Raw genomic sequence first — 18,124 nt, forward strand, 5'->3', positions numbered from 1 at the left:
CCTCATTTTTTTAATGCAAAATTGTTATATCTTCCAGACTGAGCTTAAACTAAACATTGAGCTTCTAGTGAAGCCAAGGGGCTAAGAGACAAACAGAGGCTGCAAACATCGTTACGGACTTTGTTCATAAAACTAAGCCCTTAAGAGCCAAACCTATCTCTAAACATGGTAATTTATCAAAAACAGCCCAGAGTTGCTCCTAGGCAATACTGCACAGTCCTCCAACAAAACAGATTAACGCAAGTCCCACCACCCTCCCAAAAAGCCTTTTTCCCCTCAAGTTGAGTCTCCTGTGTAAACATCCACTATGGTATAAAAACAGCTTTTTCATCGGCTTGGAGTGGCATTCATTTTAGAAGTTTCTGCTTCCAAAGAGAAAAGAGCAAGGAAGGAGAGGGTATGAAGCAGAGGAACGAGATCTGGTTTACTTCTGAGGAGTGAAAATCTTGTCGTTGGGTATGTGTCTTCCTGGGGGTTCCCCCCTCCTGCACTGGCAGCATTTAACCCAAGAGGAACAGGTCAGACAGGCATCAGCTGACATTCAGAAAGTTAGGGTGTCCACACCCCCGCCAACCCCAGTTGTTAGAGAGCATCGTGGGAATTTGGATTTTCATGCTTCCCAGTTACCAGTCTGGAGAAGAACCTAACTCACACCTTGAATGCTAACACATACCTTACTACCCTCACGACATTCAAGAAATTCTAGTGACAGCATTCCCAGTGAACGTCTCCCCCACTGCCATCCCAAACACTCAATCCAGGTCAAGGCACGGAGGTTATACGTAAACCCTTTCTCAGCTGGTGGACAAGTCAGACTGAGAATAACAGCTTTGAAAGGACCACGTGCCCGTGCTTATTGCTCCAAAGCTGGACCCAAAGGGCTCTCTGCTTTGGTGACTGCGTTTGAACCCCCACTGAAAATATTCCAGTAGCTTCTCTCTGCCACCCTTCTCCCCCTTTCTCCACCGCCCCAGCCTCAGATGTTTTCCTGGAGTTGATCTTACCCGAAATGTAGGTATATCAAGGAAGTGGGAAAGAGGAGGAGAGGGACGGGAGAAAACCGCAGGTACTATCCCCGATTCCTTGACTCTCTTACCCATGGGACCTGCTCAGCAATGTGCCACATTTTAACGTTTGTTAGAAAGAATAGGATGCAAAGCTGCACAGAACCCACATTCACGACCATCTGTAAGAACCACAGGTCCGCAGTCCTGACCAATTCCATCTGACACTAATGTTACTCTACATGAGTAGAGTTCAATGAGGGTTGATATGGGATGTGACAGAGTAAATCAGAATTAGATTAAAAACAAAAGTTTAGAAACCGATGCTACACTGCAGAGCAAATGGGACTTGAAGGCCAAATTTCCCCTAACTGCCTTCAAGTCATTTTCCCTATTAGAGCATTTGCCTGCCACCCCCCTGCTGGCAATGCCGCAGTCACATCAGAAAGTAGAGTGGAATGCATATAGGAAGGCTTGAGACGTTCCTCTTTAGATACAATACCTATATATTTAATATATAGCAATTAACTTCTGGTCAGGAGTCTGCAGGCAGCAAGCTGCCCCAAGCAGATAGTGGAGGAGGGGGCCCGGAGATGGGACAAGCACAAAAGACAGGTCCAACAACAATGCCTGCTGTCAGCAGCTGAATTATTTTTATACAGGAATTTTTATCTCTATTGTACAAACAAGTACGTGTCTGTGCAGACTTGTTAAGCAATCCACTTGTATGTAGAATAAGATTTTTTTTTTCTTTCTTGCTACCAGTCACACAGCTCTAAGATCAGAAGAAATACATAGTCTTTGAAGCTGCTCAAATGTTTTAGTTAAAAGGACAGCAGTTGTTTTCAAAGATCCAAGAGTATCTTTATCAGAATTAAATTTTTCCTTATTGATTTTTTCCCCTTAACATAACAAAAACATAACGTGAGAAGGTTACGATTTATTATTAAAATTTTTCTCAGCCTTTAAATCGTTCTTCAGTAGCCAGTGTTCACTTTTAAATGTAAAAGAATAATTTTTTTTAATCTTAGAATGGGATGGAGTAGGAGAGAGAAACTCATGAAATTTAAAATTGAACATTGGTTAATGCATTGTTTTAACTATGAATTCAAAGACTTGGGAGAGGGGGCTAAAATGAGCAGTAAATGGCTCATTGTAAGCTGCCCCGAAATGTAAATAAATCACGAAATCATGGTATCCCCTGAGTCGGTAAAAGGAAATGCTTCAGATTTTTTTTTTTTTTTTTGACCCAAAGAGGAACTCCATATTTAAAACCTAAAAAGCAGACGTGGCACGTAGTACCCTGTGCTCCAGCTAAGGTAAGAATCCAAGCTACACCTTATTTCCCTAAAAATTGACAGATGTGATTTTTTTTCTGCAGCTTTTTATGCATCATTACATATCAAGAAGATGAACTGATGAATATAAATGTAAATGCCCTGATGCTTAGCAAAAGGCTTCCCTGTGTTTTTTAGAAAGTTCCAAAATAAAATAGAAAAGTGGAGAAAGGGGGGACACCACAGCACCTGTGTTCTTTTTGAAAGCACCTTTGCAGGTTTCACAATAATTCCATTCTTCATTTTAATGGTAGTTTTTAATCAGTGGACTCACCTCTATCTAAAACTAAAATCAAATTGTAGGTGTAATTGTTCATTGCCAATGCTAACAACAGCAAAGATACAAACAGAAACTCATTGTGAGTGACCACAGGTCCCCAGGTATCCCCTTCACCAACATGCCTGCTCCAGGTCCCCACTGGGAATTCCCTGGCGGGGCCGATTAAATTCTGAATAACAGGCTGACAACCCTATCTGGAAAAGGGTGTGCACGGCGTCTTCTCACCTCTTTTAGAGGAAGTTTAAACCTAATCATCTCACCTTCAGTGGGTATAACTTGCTGTTTATTTAGCACACCAAGAACTTGGTATTTTATCTATCTAAAGAGATCAAAAAGAAAAAAGGAGGGCGGAGTGGGAGCAAGCTGTGGCCTGGCCTAGCCCCTGTGCAGGGTGCTAGCTCAGAGCAGTAACCTGTGCAGGTAAGACTTCCCGCGGCATTGCATCAGATCCGATCACATCAGTCTCCAGGGTGAACCGAGAGGTGAAACGCTCCGGTGCCCTGTCTGCAAACTTCTCATTCGCCAGTTCTTGGCAGCTTATTTTTCCGAGTGTTTTGTTTCAGGAAACGTGTGTATTTTTCTTTGTATGTTTTGTGGATTTACCACAACTGGTTCTGACAGCTGTTGATACTCTTAAATGAACACATTATAAAAATCCTCTTTAAAACCTCAAGCAACAGTGGACTCAAAAAAATGGTAAAATATTTTAATGGAGTTCCAGATGAGAGTTGGTTAAAAAAAAAAAAAAAGTACAAATGAAGGTACAGAAGTCCTTTAAGTCAGCGCTAGATTTAAACTGAATGTCTGTGTGTACGCGTGTGCGTGTGTGTGTTTAATGGGGAAAGAGGGGTGTTGCAAATCACCACAAATATTTACACTGTACTCCCTTTGTTCAAATCACATACTTTTAACAGGAAAACCTGGAACTGTGGCTATTTAAAATTTTAAATATTCAAATGCCTGTAATTAACCATATGAAACAAATTATGTCGCATTTCTCCATACCAGAACATGCAAAAAAATTCGGGTGGGGGATTGGGAGGTGGCAGAGTCGGGGAGACAACTCCAAGAGGAGGAAAGGATGATGTTTTCATTTTGCTATAGATCAAAGGAGAACAAGAATGGAAACTGTGGCATATCCAGCATTTTTTCATCGCTGTCTTTCACACTGGGCTATCTAAGTTTACACAATTCCCCAGACTAGCTGCATACTAAGCTGGCTGTGTACAGCTTTATTATGGTGCGCTGGTGGAAGAAGCATTAATATTCCAGCTCCGCATCTGACAGGGCATTTACATGCGCCCATCTGAGCGGCACCTGAGAGATCTTCCAAGGTGCAGGAGCTGTGCGCCTATTGTAAAGGCAAATGAAGCTCACCTAGTCCCTGCTGGGGTCAGAAGTGACCTCACCACCCCCCATGCCTCAAATTCTTCCCTTGCCAACCCAACTCAATGCCATCGCAGAATGACGAATGAGCTCAGAAATAGACCCTAAGTTACTAACCCTGCTAAGAACAGCAAAAGCCTTTGCTGAAATGTTTTAAAAATGCATAGGGAGTGCAGCTGGCCAGTAAAAAGCAGAGAGACAAATTCCAGTGAACCCAATATGGAATACGTTACATTCTAAAACTGATTAGAAATAATACAGTCTGATGTTTACTGGCTTCAAATTGAGTTTGGCATCAAGCATACTAGCTTTAACAATGCTGGCATTTTTTTTATTATTATTTTAAATATGCCTTTGGTCTTTAGGAGCACATGTGGAGAGCTCAAGGATTCTTGTTCGTCAGGTTACATTTCCTAGAAATTAAGTTTGTGACAGAAAATGACTCTACTAGCAATAATATGGTCCGTGCTCAAATTAATTAGGTCATTGTTGTAAAAACTACATGGCAAATTACAAAGGTAAATTTACTGATATTGGCCAGAGCTCTAACCCCTGGAAGTAAAGGGGAGAAGTAGTTTAAGGATGTTTATTTACCTGGGTAGGAGGACAGAACAGAGGAGGGAGGGATACGATGCCAATTTTCTATTGGTATTACAAATAAAAATACTAGTCATTATCCATTAAATTATATAGTCTGAATATATTTTATGAACTTTATTAATATCCTCTAAATTGACACATAAAATTAAAACCTGTTCGATTTGAGATCGTGTTAAAAATGGGCCCTAAGTTTAAATCTTTTTTTTAAATCCTTGTAATAACAACACTGCTGACATAACCATGACCCAAATGAAATCTGAACAAGCAGAAAGGTACTAAAGATCCTTGGTGATTAAATCTCTTGCTAAAAAAGTGGCAAGGTGCCAGGCTGGGTCCAGTTTGATGCTAAGTGACTTTTATTGCACAAAGCTGGTACTACTGTATGTAAAAACAGACTTGGGCTTCGGGTAAATTTTGTCAAATGATTTCTTTGTGCAATAAGGGTGTGAACAGAGCAACCAGAGTAGATTAAATTAACATCAAGTGACGCAATCTCGGTGCATCTCCCTAGCTGTGCTACTTCAGTTAAATTTCATATTTTCCCCCCAAACGAAAGCCGAACTTTCTTCTTTTTTTCACTGACTAGTGTACAAGGCCACCATTCACCTAGTCTCCTTTTTGAAATACTTTCACTAAGAAATCACAAAATTCTGAAAAATGCTTCCCTAGCATTTGCACGTTTGTTATATACTTCAATTTAGTACCCACCCCCCAACATTAGCCAAACTGCACTAAGGCTGCAGTGTGACAATAACGATTTTCCAGGATTCTAAAATATGCCATTAATATGCATCCAATTCACCTCTTCCCTGAGCTTAAAGTTTGCTGTCCTGACGCTGCCTGCACGTGTCTATGCTCACTTGCATCTTCCAGCCCACGGGCAGCTCCACAATTAAATGCCACATTCACCAGGAGAAAGGTATGCAAAACAGATTTCAGATCCTTTAAAAGTAAAAGGCACAACTTGCGGTACAACGAGGAATTGGGGGATTTGAGAAATTACAGCACTGTTTTTTAAGCTTTCATAGAATAAACACAGAGAATGGGAGGGAAACTTTCCCCCTCTGCTCCTGTTCTTGTAGTGAATACATATTTGTGTTTCCAATAGAAGGCCATTTTTACATTAACTGTCTGTAACAGCAGGAGACAGAAAAACTAACACAATCTCCACATCACACACAGGATGATCTTCATATCACGTGGCCCTATTTTCAAATCTATTTATAAAAGACAACTAGGAAAATGCACAATGCATCTTTTCTGTGTCACGGAAAGGGTAACGCTGGAAGAACTTTGGGATCTTTGGGATCTTCCACATTGTAGATTTTTTTTTCTTTTTGGCTTGCCGAAGTAAATTTAGCAGCCATGCGGGCCACTGTGTTTAATTAAGCTTTCAAAAGTCCTCTGACAATGCCAACAATTGTAAGACACTTCTGCGGCTCAATCATGCAATCGCTGTGACAGTTCTATTTACAATTTGTCTTAGAAAGAGTTTCTCTCACATTGTACTTTGACAAAACATCCAAGCTGCCAGTTCACAACCTTTCTCTGTCTTATTTACAAATACATCTTGTATATAGGACTCCCAGTCTCATGAACATGAGCCTTTGGGTAATGGTCCCACAAACACAGGCTCCCAATGAAAATCCTAGGTATTTATTAGGAAACAATATTCTTTAGTCTCTGGATGTGAAGGTTAAATAAAATATTCACCAGTAAACTGGGGTTTTGTTTTTTTGTTTGTTTGTTTTAGCTGCCATGCTAAAAATTCACTTCAGAAGTCAGTGGTTTTTATTCAGAATCACACAAATAAAGAGAAATGAAAAATAAGAGGTTATAATAGGATACTATAATTTATAGTCTCATTTACAATTATACCATAAAGTACATCTTCCAGTTCAGTCTGAGATAAGAAAGAATTCAAATGGGTACAAAAAGAAAAGGCAAGTTGAGTTTCTAAATTCTGAAAAGCATGAGTATGCTATACTTGATTTACCTTTACGTAACATGCTTATATATTTCTGGATTGAATTAGTATTTCTCCTCTCACAGAGCTTCTGTCTTACATATTATTATCTGGGTATGAGGTGTATTGTCTAGGCAAATAATTTTTAAATGCCCTGGTATCTATGTCTATGTTCATGATTTTAAGGAGAAAAAATGTTACATATCAATAGCAAGAGACTTCACTACACTTTACAGGACTAATCATATTTTCTCCCATTCTCTCAAAAAGCTAACTTTATGACAGCCCTACCCTAATTTAAAGATTTCTATGTGCAATAGCCAAAACCTCAAAGCTGACACTGTGGGATAATATTTTTTGGCCTTTTCTATAAGTGAACAGCAGCTCCACAGTCACTAATCTTCAATGAATACTTCCCCCTCATAAAATATGAGTCTAGAAAACAAAACAAAACCCTAATTAAAAGCCCTGACTGACAGTCAAAGGCTGCTGATATCTGATGGTGGATATTTGACACATAACATTGATGAACTGGGCCCTGCACAATATAACCTGCCCATTTCCAGTTAAATTAGTACTACTTCAGTGGTCTCAGTGGATCACAATCACACAATATTTTGAATAAAATGGAAAAAAAAAAAAACCTGATCAACATATACGTGTGTATTCGACCAGGTAAAAATCATCCTTTCTAAAAACTACTCGGCTTTGAGAGGCCTATGTACAGCCAAAACCCACACCATCTTACTGAAGTTTTAAAGAACAGTCAATCTCCTATGTGAAAGCCCCAAATTCTAAGCTTTATTTATCTCAGGAAGAAGATCTGTCACTGTTTGATTCCAGCTTCCTGCCTATAAAACAGCACAGAGCACACAGTAAGTTCACATCCAACTTACATCCCTTTAATAAGGCCTTTCCTACACAATGCATTTAAATAACTACCTTTTATATGGTTGCCAAACATATTCTTCTAGAGACTCATCAATATATCTCTTTCCTAATACAGAGCATTGCTTCTCCTTTCTTTTTGTGACACAATTCAAATATCTACTAAATGATTACTCTTATTGTTTCCTTCCTCACAGTAAAAAGAAAAGCAGACTTGGAGTTGTGAAGACGTGCTCTAGAGAGATAGGCTGGGAATACACAGCCGTCTTCCAGAACTTCGCTTCAGAGGCACCTAAGGGCCAGGGCATCTTAATTTATGTGCGATGGCAAATGTTAATTTCACCATGGGAAACTCTTAATTCATTACCGTGAATTATGAAAAGTCATGACTCTAGTTACTGACATCTCGCTTTGCGATGTGACCACGCTATTTATGTTCAGCCAATTCCAGGGTGGGAACAGGTGATTAAACACAATGAAAGGAATCAAGACTTTGTAATTATTCGTGAATGAAAGGTTTACCTCACCTGGGTCACAGCACTGGTGCACCCATTGAATATCTCAGATAGCTTAGGTAGCTCTTCATCTCAGTGTTATTACTTAGCATTAGCCCTATAAAACATATTTTAAATGTGCTTTCTGGGGGGCTTCTTTGAGCTCTCTTACTGCACTAGTCCTTAAAAAAAAAGAACCTTTATGACAACCAGAGAGTTAAGGAAAATATCTCTCCTTCTTCCCTACGTAGATTTACAACTGTGACAGTGAAAAGCCTTACACTATAGAGCCTTCCCCCCAGCTTTTAGATTTCTCCTCTAAGTACAGAGGCACAGAATTTTCAAGCTGGTTAATCTGAGACTGAATAACCTATTTGGGACCTCAGTAAGAAGTGTGGTTTTAATTCTTGCTTGACAGACACTGTGTTTTGTCTTTTAAACGAGCAGCTCGATATGTAAATACGATGTTACATCACGCAAGTGTTACTCCATATTTGGTGATTTAGAAAGGCTTTGGATCTCCTAAGACGACAAATCCCCTTCCGCTTGCTCTTGCTTCATTAATCATGCCTTACACTTCTGTTCATTTTCCTTCCAGTCACAAGACAGCACATGGAAATGGTCATTGCCATATCCTGCTGGGGGGCAGGGAGGTGTGGATAAAATCTTAACCTGCATGTCATATAAGCTACATGGATTCGAGAAAAATATTTTGTGAATGCAGCTTCCCTGGCAGCAGATTTCTCATTTCACTAAAGGAAAAGTATCTGAGTGTTGTTGCAGGCAGCATTAAAAAAGAAAAAAAAGAAAAAGAAAAAAATGCCACGTTTGATTTTAATGATCAAATTCCAGAGCGGGGGAGGAGAAATAATACGACATTTAATCCCCTCTGGACTACTGACCCACTGCAGTTCAACGCTGTGGTCAAACTAGGTTGAAGGGACAAGTTCCAATGAATCAATTGATTCTATGCACTACCCTTCCTAAAACTGAACAAACCCTCTGCCTTTTGGGGGCAGCAGCAGGGAAAATAGAGGGGAGTGACCAACCGACAGGCATGCCGGTTTTGTTACCACAGAATCTGCAGTCACTTCATCTTGTACATTAAATCGCCGCTGTCTCATTTTTAAAAATGTTTTAAGGGTCGCTATATAGTGTTGTTGTTTATCACTTAGAGTAGGGATTTAAGTCCCTCTGTTAGCCATTAATTCCTTTTCCCTTGAGCTGTTGAGAAACCCACACCCCTAGCTACCTTTCTGCTAAAATTAACCAAAGGAAGCAGAGCTGTTCAATGTGTGTATGTATTTTTCCAAGAGAATTTTTACATTATGTTATAGCAGAAACAGTGGAAGTCTGGACTGGACATTTGTAAGGGTGACATGTGGTTGTGTAAACCACAAACAAAATCAAGATACATCTGTCAAAACCACATCAGAGACAAGAGAGAGCACAGAGAAGCATTTATCATTTAGCTGAGGAGGCAGGCTGCAGGGAGCAGCCGTTCCTGTCAAACCAACCTTTTGAAATTTCCAACATGCCCTTAAACTTTTCGAGTAAGCATGTCTGTGTGCTTCAGCAACTGCCCTCTCTACTCTGGCCTGGCCAGTCGAAAATGGCATCTTAAAGTCAAGGTCACGGTGTCATCCCACCACGGGGCTGTGTTTAATTACAGCCCCATACGGGCTGACAGCCAATATGGATCCAAGGCTAGCCCTGAAACTCAGTTAACTCTTTCCAGCCCCTCCAAAATGCCCTTCCAGCCCACCCAACTTCATGGAAGCATCGAGAACAAACTGCACCCCCAGGGAGGTCTGATCAGGTATTCTGACTCAAACAGGTCACTGGCCGAACTACAAAGGCCTATACAGCCACTTTGCCTCTGACTTGTCACCAAGGCTGGAAATGGACCTTGGAAACTGGGCTAGGTGTAGTAAGGTTCAACACTTAAAAATGAGAAGGGGAGAGAAAAGGAAAGAAATTCAGAATCAGCAGATCCAGAGAGAGGGTATCAGGTGTGTGTAACCTATTCTGCCTACATCTGACTCGGTGAAGTGGAAAATATTTATTTTTGTGTGTTCTGGACATAAGCAATAGGAATGATTATTTTAACATTACAGGGCTGTCATGGACAGTCACATGGAGAAATACAGAAAGCACTTCACCACTCCTTAGTGCTTGGCTACAGCGCCTCTGAAAATGAAAAGAAAACATGCAAACAGCTTTTCTCCTTGCTTCTCATTTACCTGCTATGTGTTCCTGTTTGGGGCAAATTCCTCTAGATGACGTTGATAAACAATCGTCATCCTCTGGCGTGACCTGGATGCCAACCTCCACGGGATTGGATGCTTTTTTCATCTCGATTGGTGAAGGGGAAGGTGGCTTATCCACAGCTTTTTCTAAGCAGAGGCTGCCATTGCATTGTTTCCGTTTGTGCTCGATAAAAATAAGAATGTCCCCCAATGGGAAGTTCATCTGGCACTGCCCACACGTGAGGAGGTCATGGTCCCCTTCTGGAGCTCCCAAAGGGCCGTGGTCTGGTTCATCATCTGTAAGAATGGCTTCAAGAGGTTCGGCTGTGGTTGAAGAAACAAAAGCACAATTATTAGAGTGCCAGAAAGGAGAGAATACGGGGAAATACATTCTCAACCCCATCCCATCCCAGCACATTATGTAAAGGGTTTCTAGCCTCCTCCATTTAATGCCCCAAAAAATGTGAGCATCTAAAATGCACACGGATGTGGAAACTGTCAACAAGAAAGCAAATTTATCAATGAGGCAAATCATAATATATTTAAAGAAAACTGCCTGACTTGCATACTTCCAGAGAAAACACACATACATACATACACACACACACACACACACACACACACACACACCAAATGTGTCTGGTTTGTAAGTTTAGAAAGAATGTGACTGTTAAATAAATAGTTAATGCAGAAACATAAAGTAAGCTTAAATAATAACTACCCCCCAAAAAACTGGTAAAAACATGGATTGAAACCAAATTTGTCTCTTTTTCGTATAGAGTAAGTTGTCTATTGTGCCCAAGAATAAAAGGAGAGGTGAATAAACACACACACATACACACACCCTTTGTGTGTGAACATATATACTCTAAATATACAGAGACATGGCTTCATAAATTAGAAAGCTACTACATCACACAGAAAACGTGCCACATTTACACTGCCGTAATAAGAAAAAGACTGCATTCACCTGCGAAACAAATCTAAATAATAATCATAACGCAGCATAATTCACACTGCCAAAAACCTTTCTGATCTCACTCTCAGCAGTGCCACAAAATCAAAGAAATACCAAATTCACTGGCAATTCTTCTCAGACACATTAGCTAAATGGGATACTTTCGAGTACTTAAGAAAATAAGCCAATTAGTCATTTTTTCATTCTGAAGAAAGGAATGTCTAAAATATTCTAAACATGTTTGCAGTTGGTGGCCCCCATCACGTAAAAATCAGAATGGTCAAGCAAACGCCACATTTCAGATCAAGGCTGAGAAGTCCTTTCTTTAGACTTGAAATACTTTGCCTAATGTTGTCAAAGTTGTCTAATTTTCTGAATGAGCTCCAGAACGCTTCATTATGGGACTATTTCTGCACACATAATCACCAGCGGATGGTATAACAAGGTAGATATGTCTTTCATTCCTGTTTCCATTTTTTTTTAACCGTGCACCAAAATACTCCAGCATCTATTTGAACAGCTTCTATCATTTTTTAAACTTCCAAAGGGGAAAAGAGAGTTGGTAAGTCTCTGCTCCTGAAACCTTATGCTTACTCTATCACACACACACAAAATTACAAAATACGAAACATATCCAGGATGCTGCCAGTTAATAAAACTGAAGTAGAAAATGTACAAGTCTTAAACAGTTAATCAGTCTGACCTTCTTTAGCAAGCTGCCAATTTCACATTTAATGAACTTAAAGCCACAGAGAATCAAAAAATAGATTTTAATTTGAGTGTAGAATATTGGAACAGATTTTGATAAAGTGCAAAAATCCAGTGAACTCAGGTTAAATTTATTTCAACCCTATCCAGACTGAATATTGAGGGGGAAGATCTGGAGTAACTCCCAGATGTGCTGGGTGAAATAATATTGAGAGAGCCCTGCCTAGCTGCACCTGTGCTCAAGTAGGACATGTCATAATTTCTAGCCTCTGGTACTCCTCCTAATTTAACATAAGGTCACCACAGGAATATGAAGGTTATATTCCTACTAATAAAGACAGCAAAGTAAGCACTTTTATTTCTTTGCCCAACATACTGACCAAAAGATAAATACACATGCATACTTTTCAAATAAAAGGAGACAAACAGAAAGCTTCTGCATTGTGCTTCTATGTTATTTTTCTCCTATTTGCTTTCATTGTGACCAAGTGAGGAACTGAATAAGGAAGTCATTCTCCAAGATCCCTCCTATGTGAATTAAGAATTTTAAGTACACATTAACAAATGTAGCTTTTGTTGTTGTTGTTCAGCATTAACTACAAGTTCTGAGGTTTACAGATTGAAGAAAGACTCAGGAAAAATACTTCATTTTATTAAAGTTAGTAGTACATAGAACCTTTGCATAAAAACATGTTTTTAAACTCCACCGTTAAGATTTGTTTTTTATTCCCAAGCCCTGACACATTTCTGAAAATGGAAATATTATTTGAGAGCAAAAGGAGACATTTCCCCTAGTTATCAAACAGTTAAAGGTAATGTGGTACAAAACAGACTTGGTTAAAGTCTTCTAAATGTAGTGACTGAACTGATTTACAATCAAAACCAGGAAATGAAGTGGTAATTCAGAGGTTGCTGATTACACCTCCACATTTCACCTAATTAATTTTATAGGAGGCAAAGTTCTTGAAAATAACAAGATGATCAAATGTACAGATATAAAACCTATAACCTCAACATTTTCTATGCTCTTAACATAAATTATTGCTAATTAACAAGAATTATATCCTAATGTATGAAATACAGTTAACATCAGGCTCCCTGCTAAGCATTTGGCTAGTGATGTTCAGAGAAATACCAAAATGTTTTATCATTGCAACTACATTATTAAAAATCAGACGAAGTGGGGCACAAAGAAAATATGAAAATACAATTCTCTTGCTGTAGTCTACTGATTTGCATTGACATCTTTTCTCAGTGGCAATCAACATTTCCTTTCTGGGCTCTGATAATTTCTCTGTATTTTAATGCAAATTCCCCTTTCCCTAAAAACATTCCTAACCTCAGCCATTTTACCCCCTCCCTCAATTCAATTCCATCCTCCTTCACTCCCACACAACCACCGTTTCTAAGCTCCGGCCTAAGCTCTGGCTACAAAGCGGGGAGTCCAGGATTGAAGTGGAAAGGAGTGGGCAAATAATCATAATAATTAGCCGCGAATTCTCTACAAGGGGAAAAAGAAATTGAAAATAAAATGCTTCTGCGTTCAAACAGCAAGACTGACTGAAACTGTCTCAATGCCCCAGCGGCTGACTGAGATCTTCCTCTCTCAGCAGTTGCAAAGGAATAAATTTAAAAAAAAAAAAAAAAAAAAAAAGCCTTAGAAGAAATGTGGGGAAGGAGGAAGGAGCTAGCGAAAGGAGGGCTGCTGGGGAGGGGGAGGGGGAAAGAGAGCTCTGCCTTCAAGTTTGCTTTCCAAGTCCTTCCCTTTGATTGTCTTAACAGGGTAAGGAAGCAAACCGAGGCTGAAATGCAGAGAGAAAAAGCAAAGAAACAAAAGCGAAGGCAGGGGCGACAGGCCGGGGGCAGGGGGCCCGGCGGGGGTGGGCAGTGCGGAAAGTGAAGTTGGGCTCCGGGACTCTGAGGCACAAAGCGAGCAGCGTGCTGGCCGCAGGCTCCGGCCGCGCTCGCTGGGAACACGTGCAGCGGCTGCCGCGGGGCCGTGGGGCCGGAAACCCTGGGCGGGAGGCGGCGGGCAGCCTGGGGACCCGACTGCTGCCTCCACGGCGGTCCTGCCTGGCCGCGGGGTGACGACGGTTCCCCAGGACTGCCAGCTGGAGAACTGGGAAGTGAGGCTTGAAAACTCGGCAGGTTAACCTGGTGCTGTCTCGGTATCAACGCACACACCAAAAGCGCGGGTCCTGAAATTCATTCTGTGTCCAGAGGCTCACACTTTTTACTTTGAGGGATCTCTGCAAATGCGTTTCTCCCGCAATTCCCGGCACCGGTGTGCGCAGCGCGGCGGCGGCGGCTGCGGTTATTCATTATTAATGACGCCGCTTGCCCGCATCATTATGATGATAACTATTACTATTGTTGTGATTTCGGGCTTCAAGGCGAGAGCTGCAGGAGGCGGAGGAGCCGGGGGGTTCGGGCTGCAGAGCAGCCCTGCAAGCCCGCTGTGGCCGCCTCGGTCCGTGCTTTGCATGGGGGTGAGGGGGTGGAAGAAGTGAACCTGGAGACTAAGTGCAAACTTGCCGGATCCCGCCCTTTGGCCTTGCCCCGAAGCCGGAGAGCGCGCATTCCCCTTTCCTCCCTACCAAAAATGCCCGCCCGAAAGAGAACGAAAAACTGCACCCCGCTCCACTCCCGGAGCCCGGGGGTGTCGGCCGCGCGCTTCTCCGCAGCCCTGGCAAGAAGCATTTTTAAAGTCAGAATGAAGAACAAAGACATAAGGGGTGATGGGAGGGAGGGGGGAGAAAGGGAATTCTGCCTAACCGTCCGTTTCCCCCACCCCCACCCTCGCAAAGCTCTTCCCTCCCTGACCAGAAATGCAGAGCGGGGGTGGGGGAGGCTCTGGTACAGGTTCAAGTTCGCTGAGCTTTCTTGATCTTGTTCTGCCTCCTAGCGACCGAATGGCTCAGCCAGCCCAAGAAGCGGAGGATGGGGGCGGGGAGGGGAAGGGGGTCCTGAAGAGCGGAATGGCTCCCGTTCCCCCCTGCGCACCCAGAAAATTAGAAAGGAGCGACCACCGCACGCCCTGCAAACTGGTTCCTCAACGCAAAGCCCGCCCTGAGACACGGCGAGAGGGGGATAACCCACCCAGCCTGGAATATCTCCGGATGGGCCCAGGGTGGGTGGGGGACGGGGGAGCAGCCCGGACTGCACGCCTCGGTCCGTCCTTTGAGCCCCCAATGCATCCTTCCGAAGAAGGGCCCAGCTTTCCCGAGTGCTGCGAACGCTGCCCTTCCTTCCCGCCGGTACCTGGCCGGGCTGTAACTTCACACCGCCGCGCGCCGCGTCTGCTCCGCATCCGGCGCGGCCGGGGGAGTGGGGGGCGGGGGAGAGCGGCGAGGGAGGGATGCGCGGGGGTGGGGAGAGGGAGGGCCCCGCAACGTGCCCGGGCGGGGGAGCTTTCGAAGTGTGTGACAAGTTCCAGGGCCCAGTGAAAAATTCAATTCCCTCTGCGCAACCCCCTCAAACACACACACCCCTTTAAAAAATACATTACTGGGTATAGGGTGGTCCTTTAAAATTGCAGCAAAAATTAAAATAAGGGTCATGAGTGAGGAGGGGGAAGGAGGTGGGCCCTCTCATTCCTTTCTTTCCCTTGCAGCCAAACTTTCCTAAGTGCCCACCGCCTGCCTTTCCAGGCGCATTCTGTTAGCCAGGAGACAGCAACCCACTTACCCACCCCCCCACCCCCAATATAGACTCACAAGGGCCCCCTGACCGACACTGGCCCGTGGTAGAGGACAAGAACTCAAGGGAGGGGTGCGTGGAGTCCCAGGGTCGAACACTCCCCAAAAGCATACTCGAACATACTACTCCCGTACCACCTACTACCCACCCCCACCTGGCTTGGCCGCGCTCAGGAGCTGGGGGCTGGTGGCCTGTCCCAGTGGGAGGGGGTCAGGGAAAGCACGTGGTGACCTCTCCGCCGCCCGGAGCTGGGGGCTAGAGGCGTCGGGGGTAGGGGGCGGACAGAACTCGCTTTTACGGCTGCTCTGCAAAATAAAAATGCTTTGCAAAGCCGAGTTTCTCCCCAGCCGATTTCGCAGTAGGGTTGGCAGGGAGGAGGTCTGGGCATTATGCTGGGGGGTCAGAGAGGACCCTCGACCCGGCTGGCGCTGAGTCGCTGCACGGCCTGCCGCTGTGCCAGCGGGCGGGCGGCGGGCGCCGGGTGGGCGATCCCGGGCGGGGCGGGGGCGCGGCGAGGCCCGGCGAGGCCCCAGCGAGGCCCGGCCGCAGCCGCCGCCCGCTCCCGGGCTGCCGCGCCGCGCTCGGTCCTCTGTCTGTTTGTTGGCAGGAGGCTCCCGCACACGCGGTGCTTGTAAACATTCAGACACGAGATTTTTCCCAATCAAAATCCACTTCCACTTTTTTTGAAAATCTTCCAAAAAATAGTAAGAGGAGGGAGTTCCTCACTCCCTCTCTGTGCCGCCGGCGCTCTAAGTTTGCAACTAAAGAGGTTTTGGTGAAGGGGATAATTGTATTTTATCCTCTCTATTAGAGATTGTGAGATTTTTGCGGGGAGGGGGGCGATGGGGGAGTCAAAGAGGAGAGCGTGGCAGAAAACGGCCGGCGGAGCGTTAGGCTTCTGTTTTGGGGCAAGAAATTTTGCCGTTTTATTTATTTTATTTTATTTTTCACGTTTTCTCGCCGCCACTGAGGTTCGGCCGGGAGGGGCGGGCAGCGGCAACCCGGGCGACAGCGGCCAGAGCGCCCTCCCTCCCTCTCCCGCTCGCCCCCGTCCCTTGCTCCTGCCCTTCGGCGGCGGCGGCGGCGGCGCGGGAGGGCAAGCGCGAGGAGCCGGCACAAAAGGCAGCGGGACAAACACCCACCTCGGGCCGGAACAAAAGGCGGCAGCGCCGGCCGCCGCTCCCGTCCTTCCCGGTTGCCCAAGCTCTCCCTGCCGCCGCGGCCCCTCTCCAGACTCGGGAGACTCCAGAGCGCCGGGGGCCCCCCTCCCACAATCCCACTTTCTCACTATTGTGGAGATGACTACTTTCCTCCCGGTGCACACTTGACCGTGAGCGCGCTGATGTCCGAGGGCCAGTCTCACCTCTTTTCTCCCTGGGAATTTTTTTTTTCAGACTTGGGCTCCCCACCCCCACCCCCGTTTTTCTTCCTACGGTGAGTGGAAGCAACCCCCCTTTCCCCTCCAGTTCCCTCCCTTAGGTTTGCACGAGAGTTGTTAGCATCCACAGCATTGTCCATTATTTTGCAAAACTGGAGGGGAAATCATTGCATTCCTTTTCGAAAAGCGAAATAAAGCAGAGGAAAGCAGGAAAGAGGAGCAGTCAAATTGTTGTAAAATTAAATAAAATTAAAAGGTTCGTGCTATCCCAAAAGTGTACATACGGCTATGGTTCGGGATGGGATGAGATTGGGGGTTTTTTCCCCCCTCTCCCTTTAATCTCTTTTATCCCGACGCTCGGAGGTTTTTTCTCGTGAAAAAAATTTTAAATGCATGCACACACCCCTCTCTCCCCCTCTCTCTTGCTTCTCGTCCTGCGCGCTCTTGTGATTATTAATAATTATTATTACTATTATTGGGTTACTTACGCGAGAATTCCCGTTTGCTTAAGTGCTGGGGTTTGCCTTGCTTGCGGCGAGACATGGTGGACTGCGGGGCGGGCGGCGGCGGCGGCGGCGGCGGCGGGCGGACGACGGCTCGGTTCACATCGGGAGAGCCGGGTTAGAAAGAAGGAGACTCCAGAGAAAATATCTTCATCAGTGCCTTTTGACATCCAAAATAAATTAGAAATAATACAAAGATGGCGCAGGGAAGATGAATTGTGGGAGAGCCGTCATGGCTTTTTTTTTTTAAGCAAAAAAAAAAAAGAGAGAGAGAGAGAGGAGAGATAGAGGGGGAGAGAGAGAGAAAGAGAGAGAGATGAAAAAAATGGCAAAAGCCCCCCTGAGCTGCAAGTTCAAGTGCGGACGTGACGTCCCTGCGAACTTGAACGTCAGGAGTCTGGATGGACAGAGACACACAAAACATGGGCAGGGCGAGCAGGAGAGAAGGGGAGGAGGGAAAGGGAAGCTCACACCAATGGACACACATCAGGGGCTGGACATGAAAAAGAGACCAGGACAAGCCAATGGCCAGTGCGGGGCGGGGGAGGTGCGGGGCGGGGGGCTCCGCAGACGCCAGACGCGGCCCCCGTGGGAGGGGCGGGCCGAGGGGAGGGGGCGCTGAGGCCGCGGGCTCACCAGTGGCCGCAGCAAGCGCCGAGGCAGCGGCGTGGCCG

The 18,124-nt window shown here is 44.6% G+C and overlaps 1 protein-coding gene across 7 annotated transcripts in view; it reads right to left on the reverse strand.

The window, feature by feature from the left end:
* Window positions 1-17,863, reverse strand: part of BCL11A (BCL11 transcription factor A) — a 97,102-nt gene extending 79,239 nt beyond the window's left edge. For 6 of the 7 annotated variants that reach the window (XM_055089193.1, XM_055089194.1, XM_024133538.2 and 3 more), the window contains exons 1-2: window positions 17,436-17,832; window positions 10,199-10,528 (exon numbers count right to left, since the gene is read on the reverse strand). In XM_055089193.1, coding sequence (XP_054945168.1) covers window positions 10,199-10,528; window positions 17,436-17,490 — 385 coding nt within the window. In that variant the 5' untranslated portion in view covers window positions 17,491-17,832. Of the gene's footprint in view, window positions 1-10,198; window positions 10,529-17,435 lie in introns of all 7 variants that reach the window. The other variant, XM_024133539.2, reaches the window with a different exon arrangement.
* Between the last annotated feature and the right edge of the window lie 261 nt (window positions 17,864-18,124).

The sequence above is a fragment of the Physeter macrocephalus genome, chromosome 12 (genome assembly GCF_002837175.3).
Source record: "Physeter macrocephalus isolate SW-GA chromosome 12, ASM283717v5, whole genome shotgun sequence".
Classification (NCBI taxonomy): domain Eukaryota; kingdom Metazoa; phylum Chordata; class Mammalia; order Artiodactyla; family Physeteridae; genus Physeter; species Physeter macrocephalus.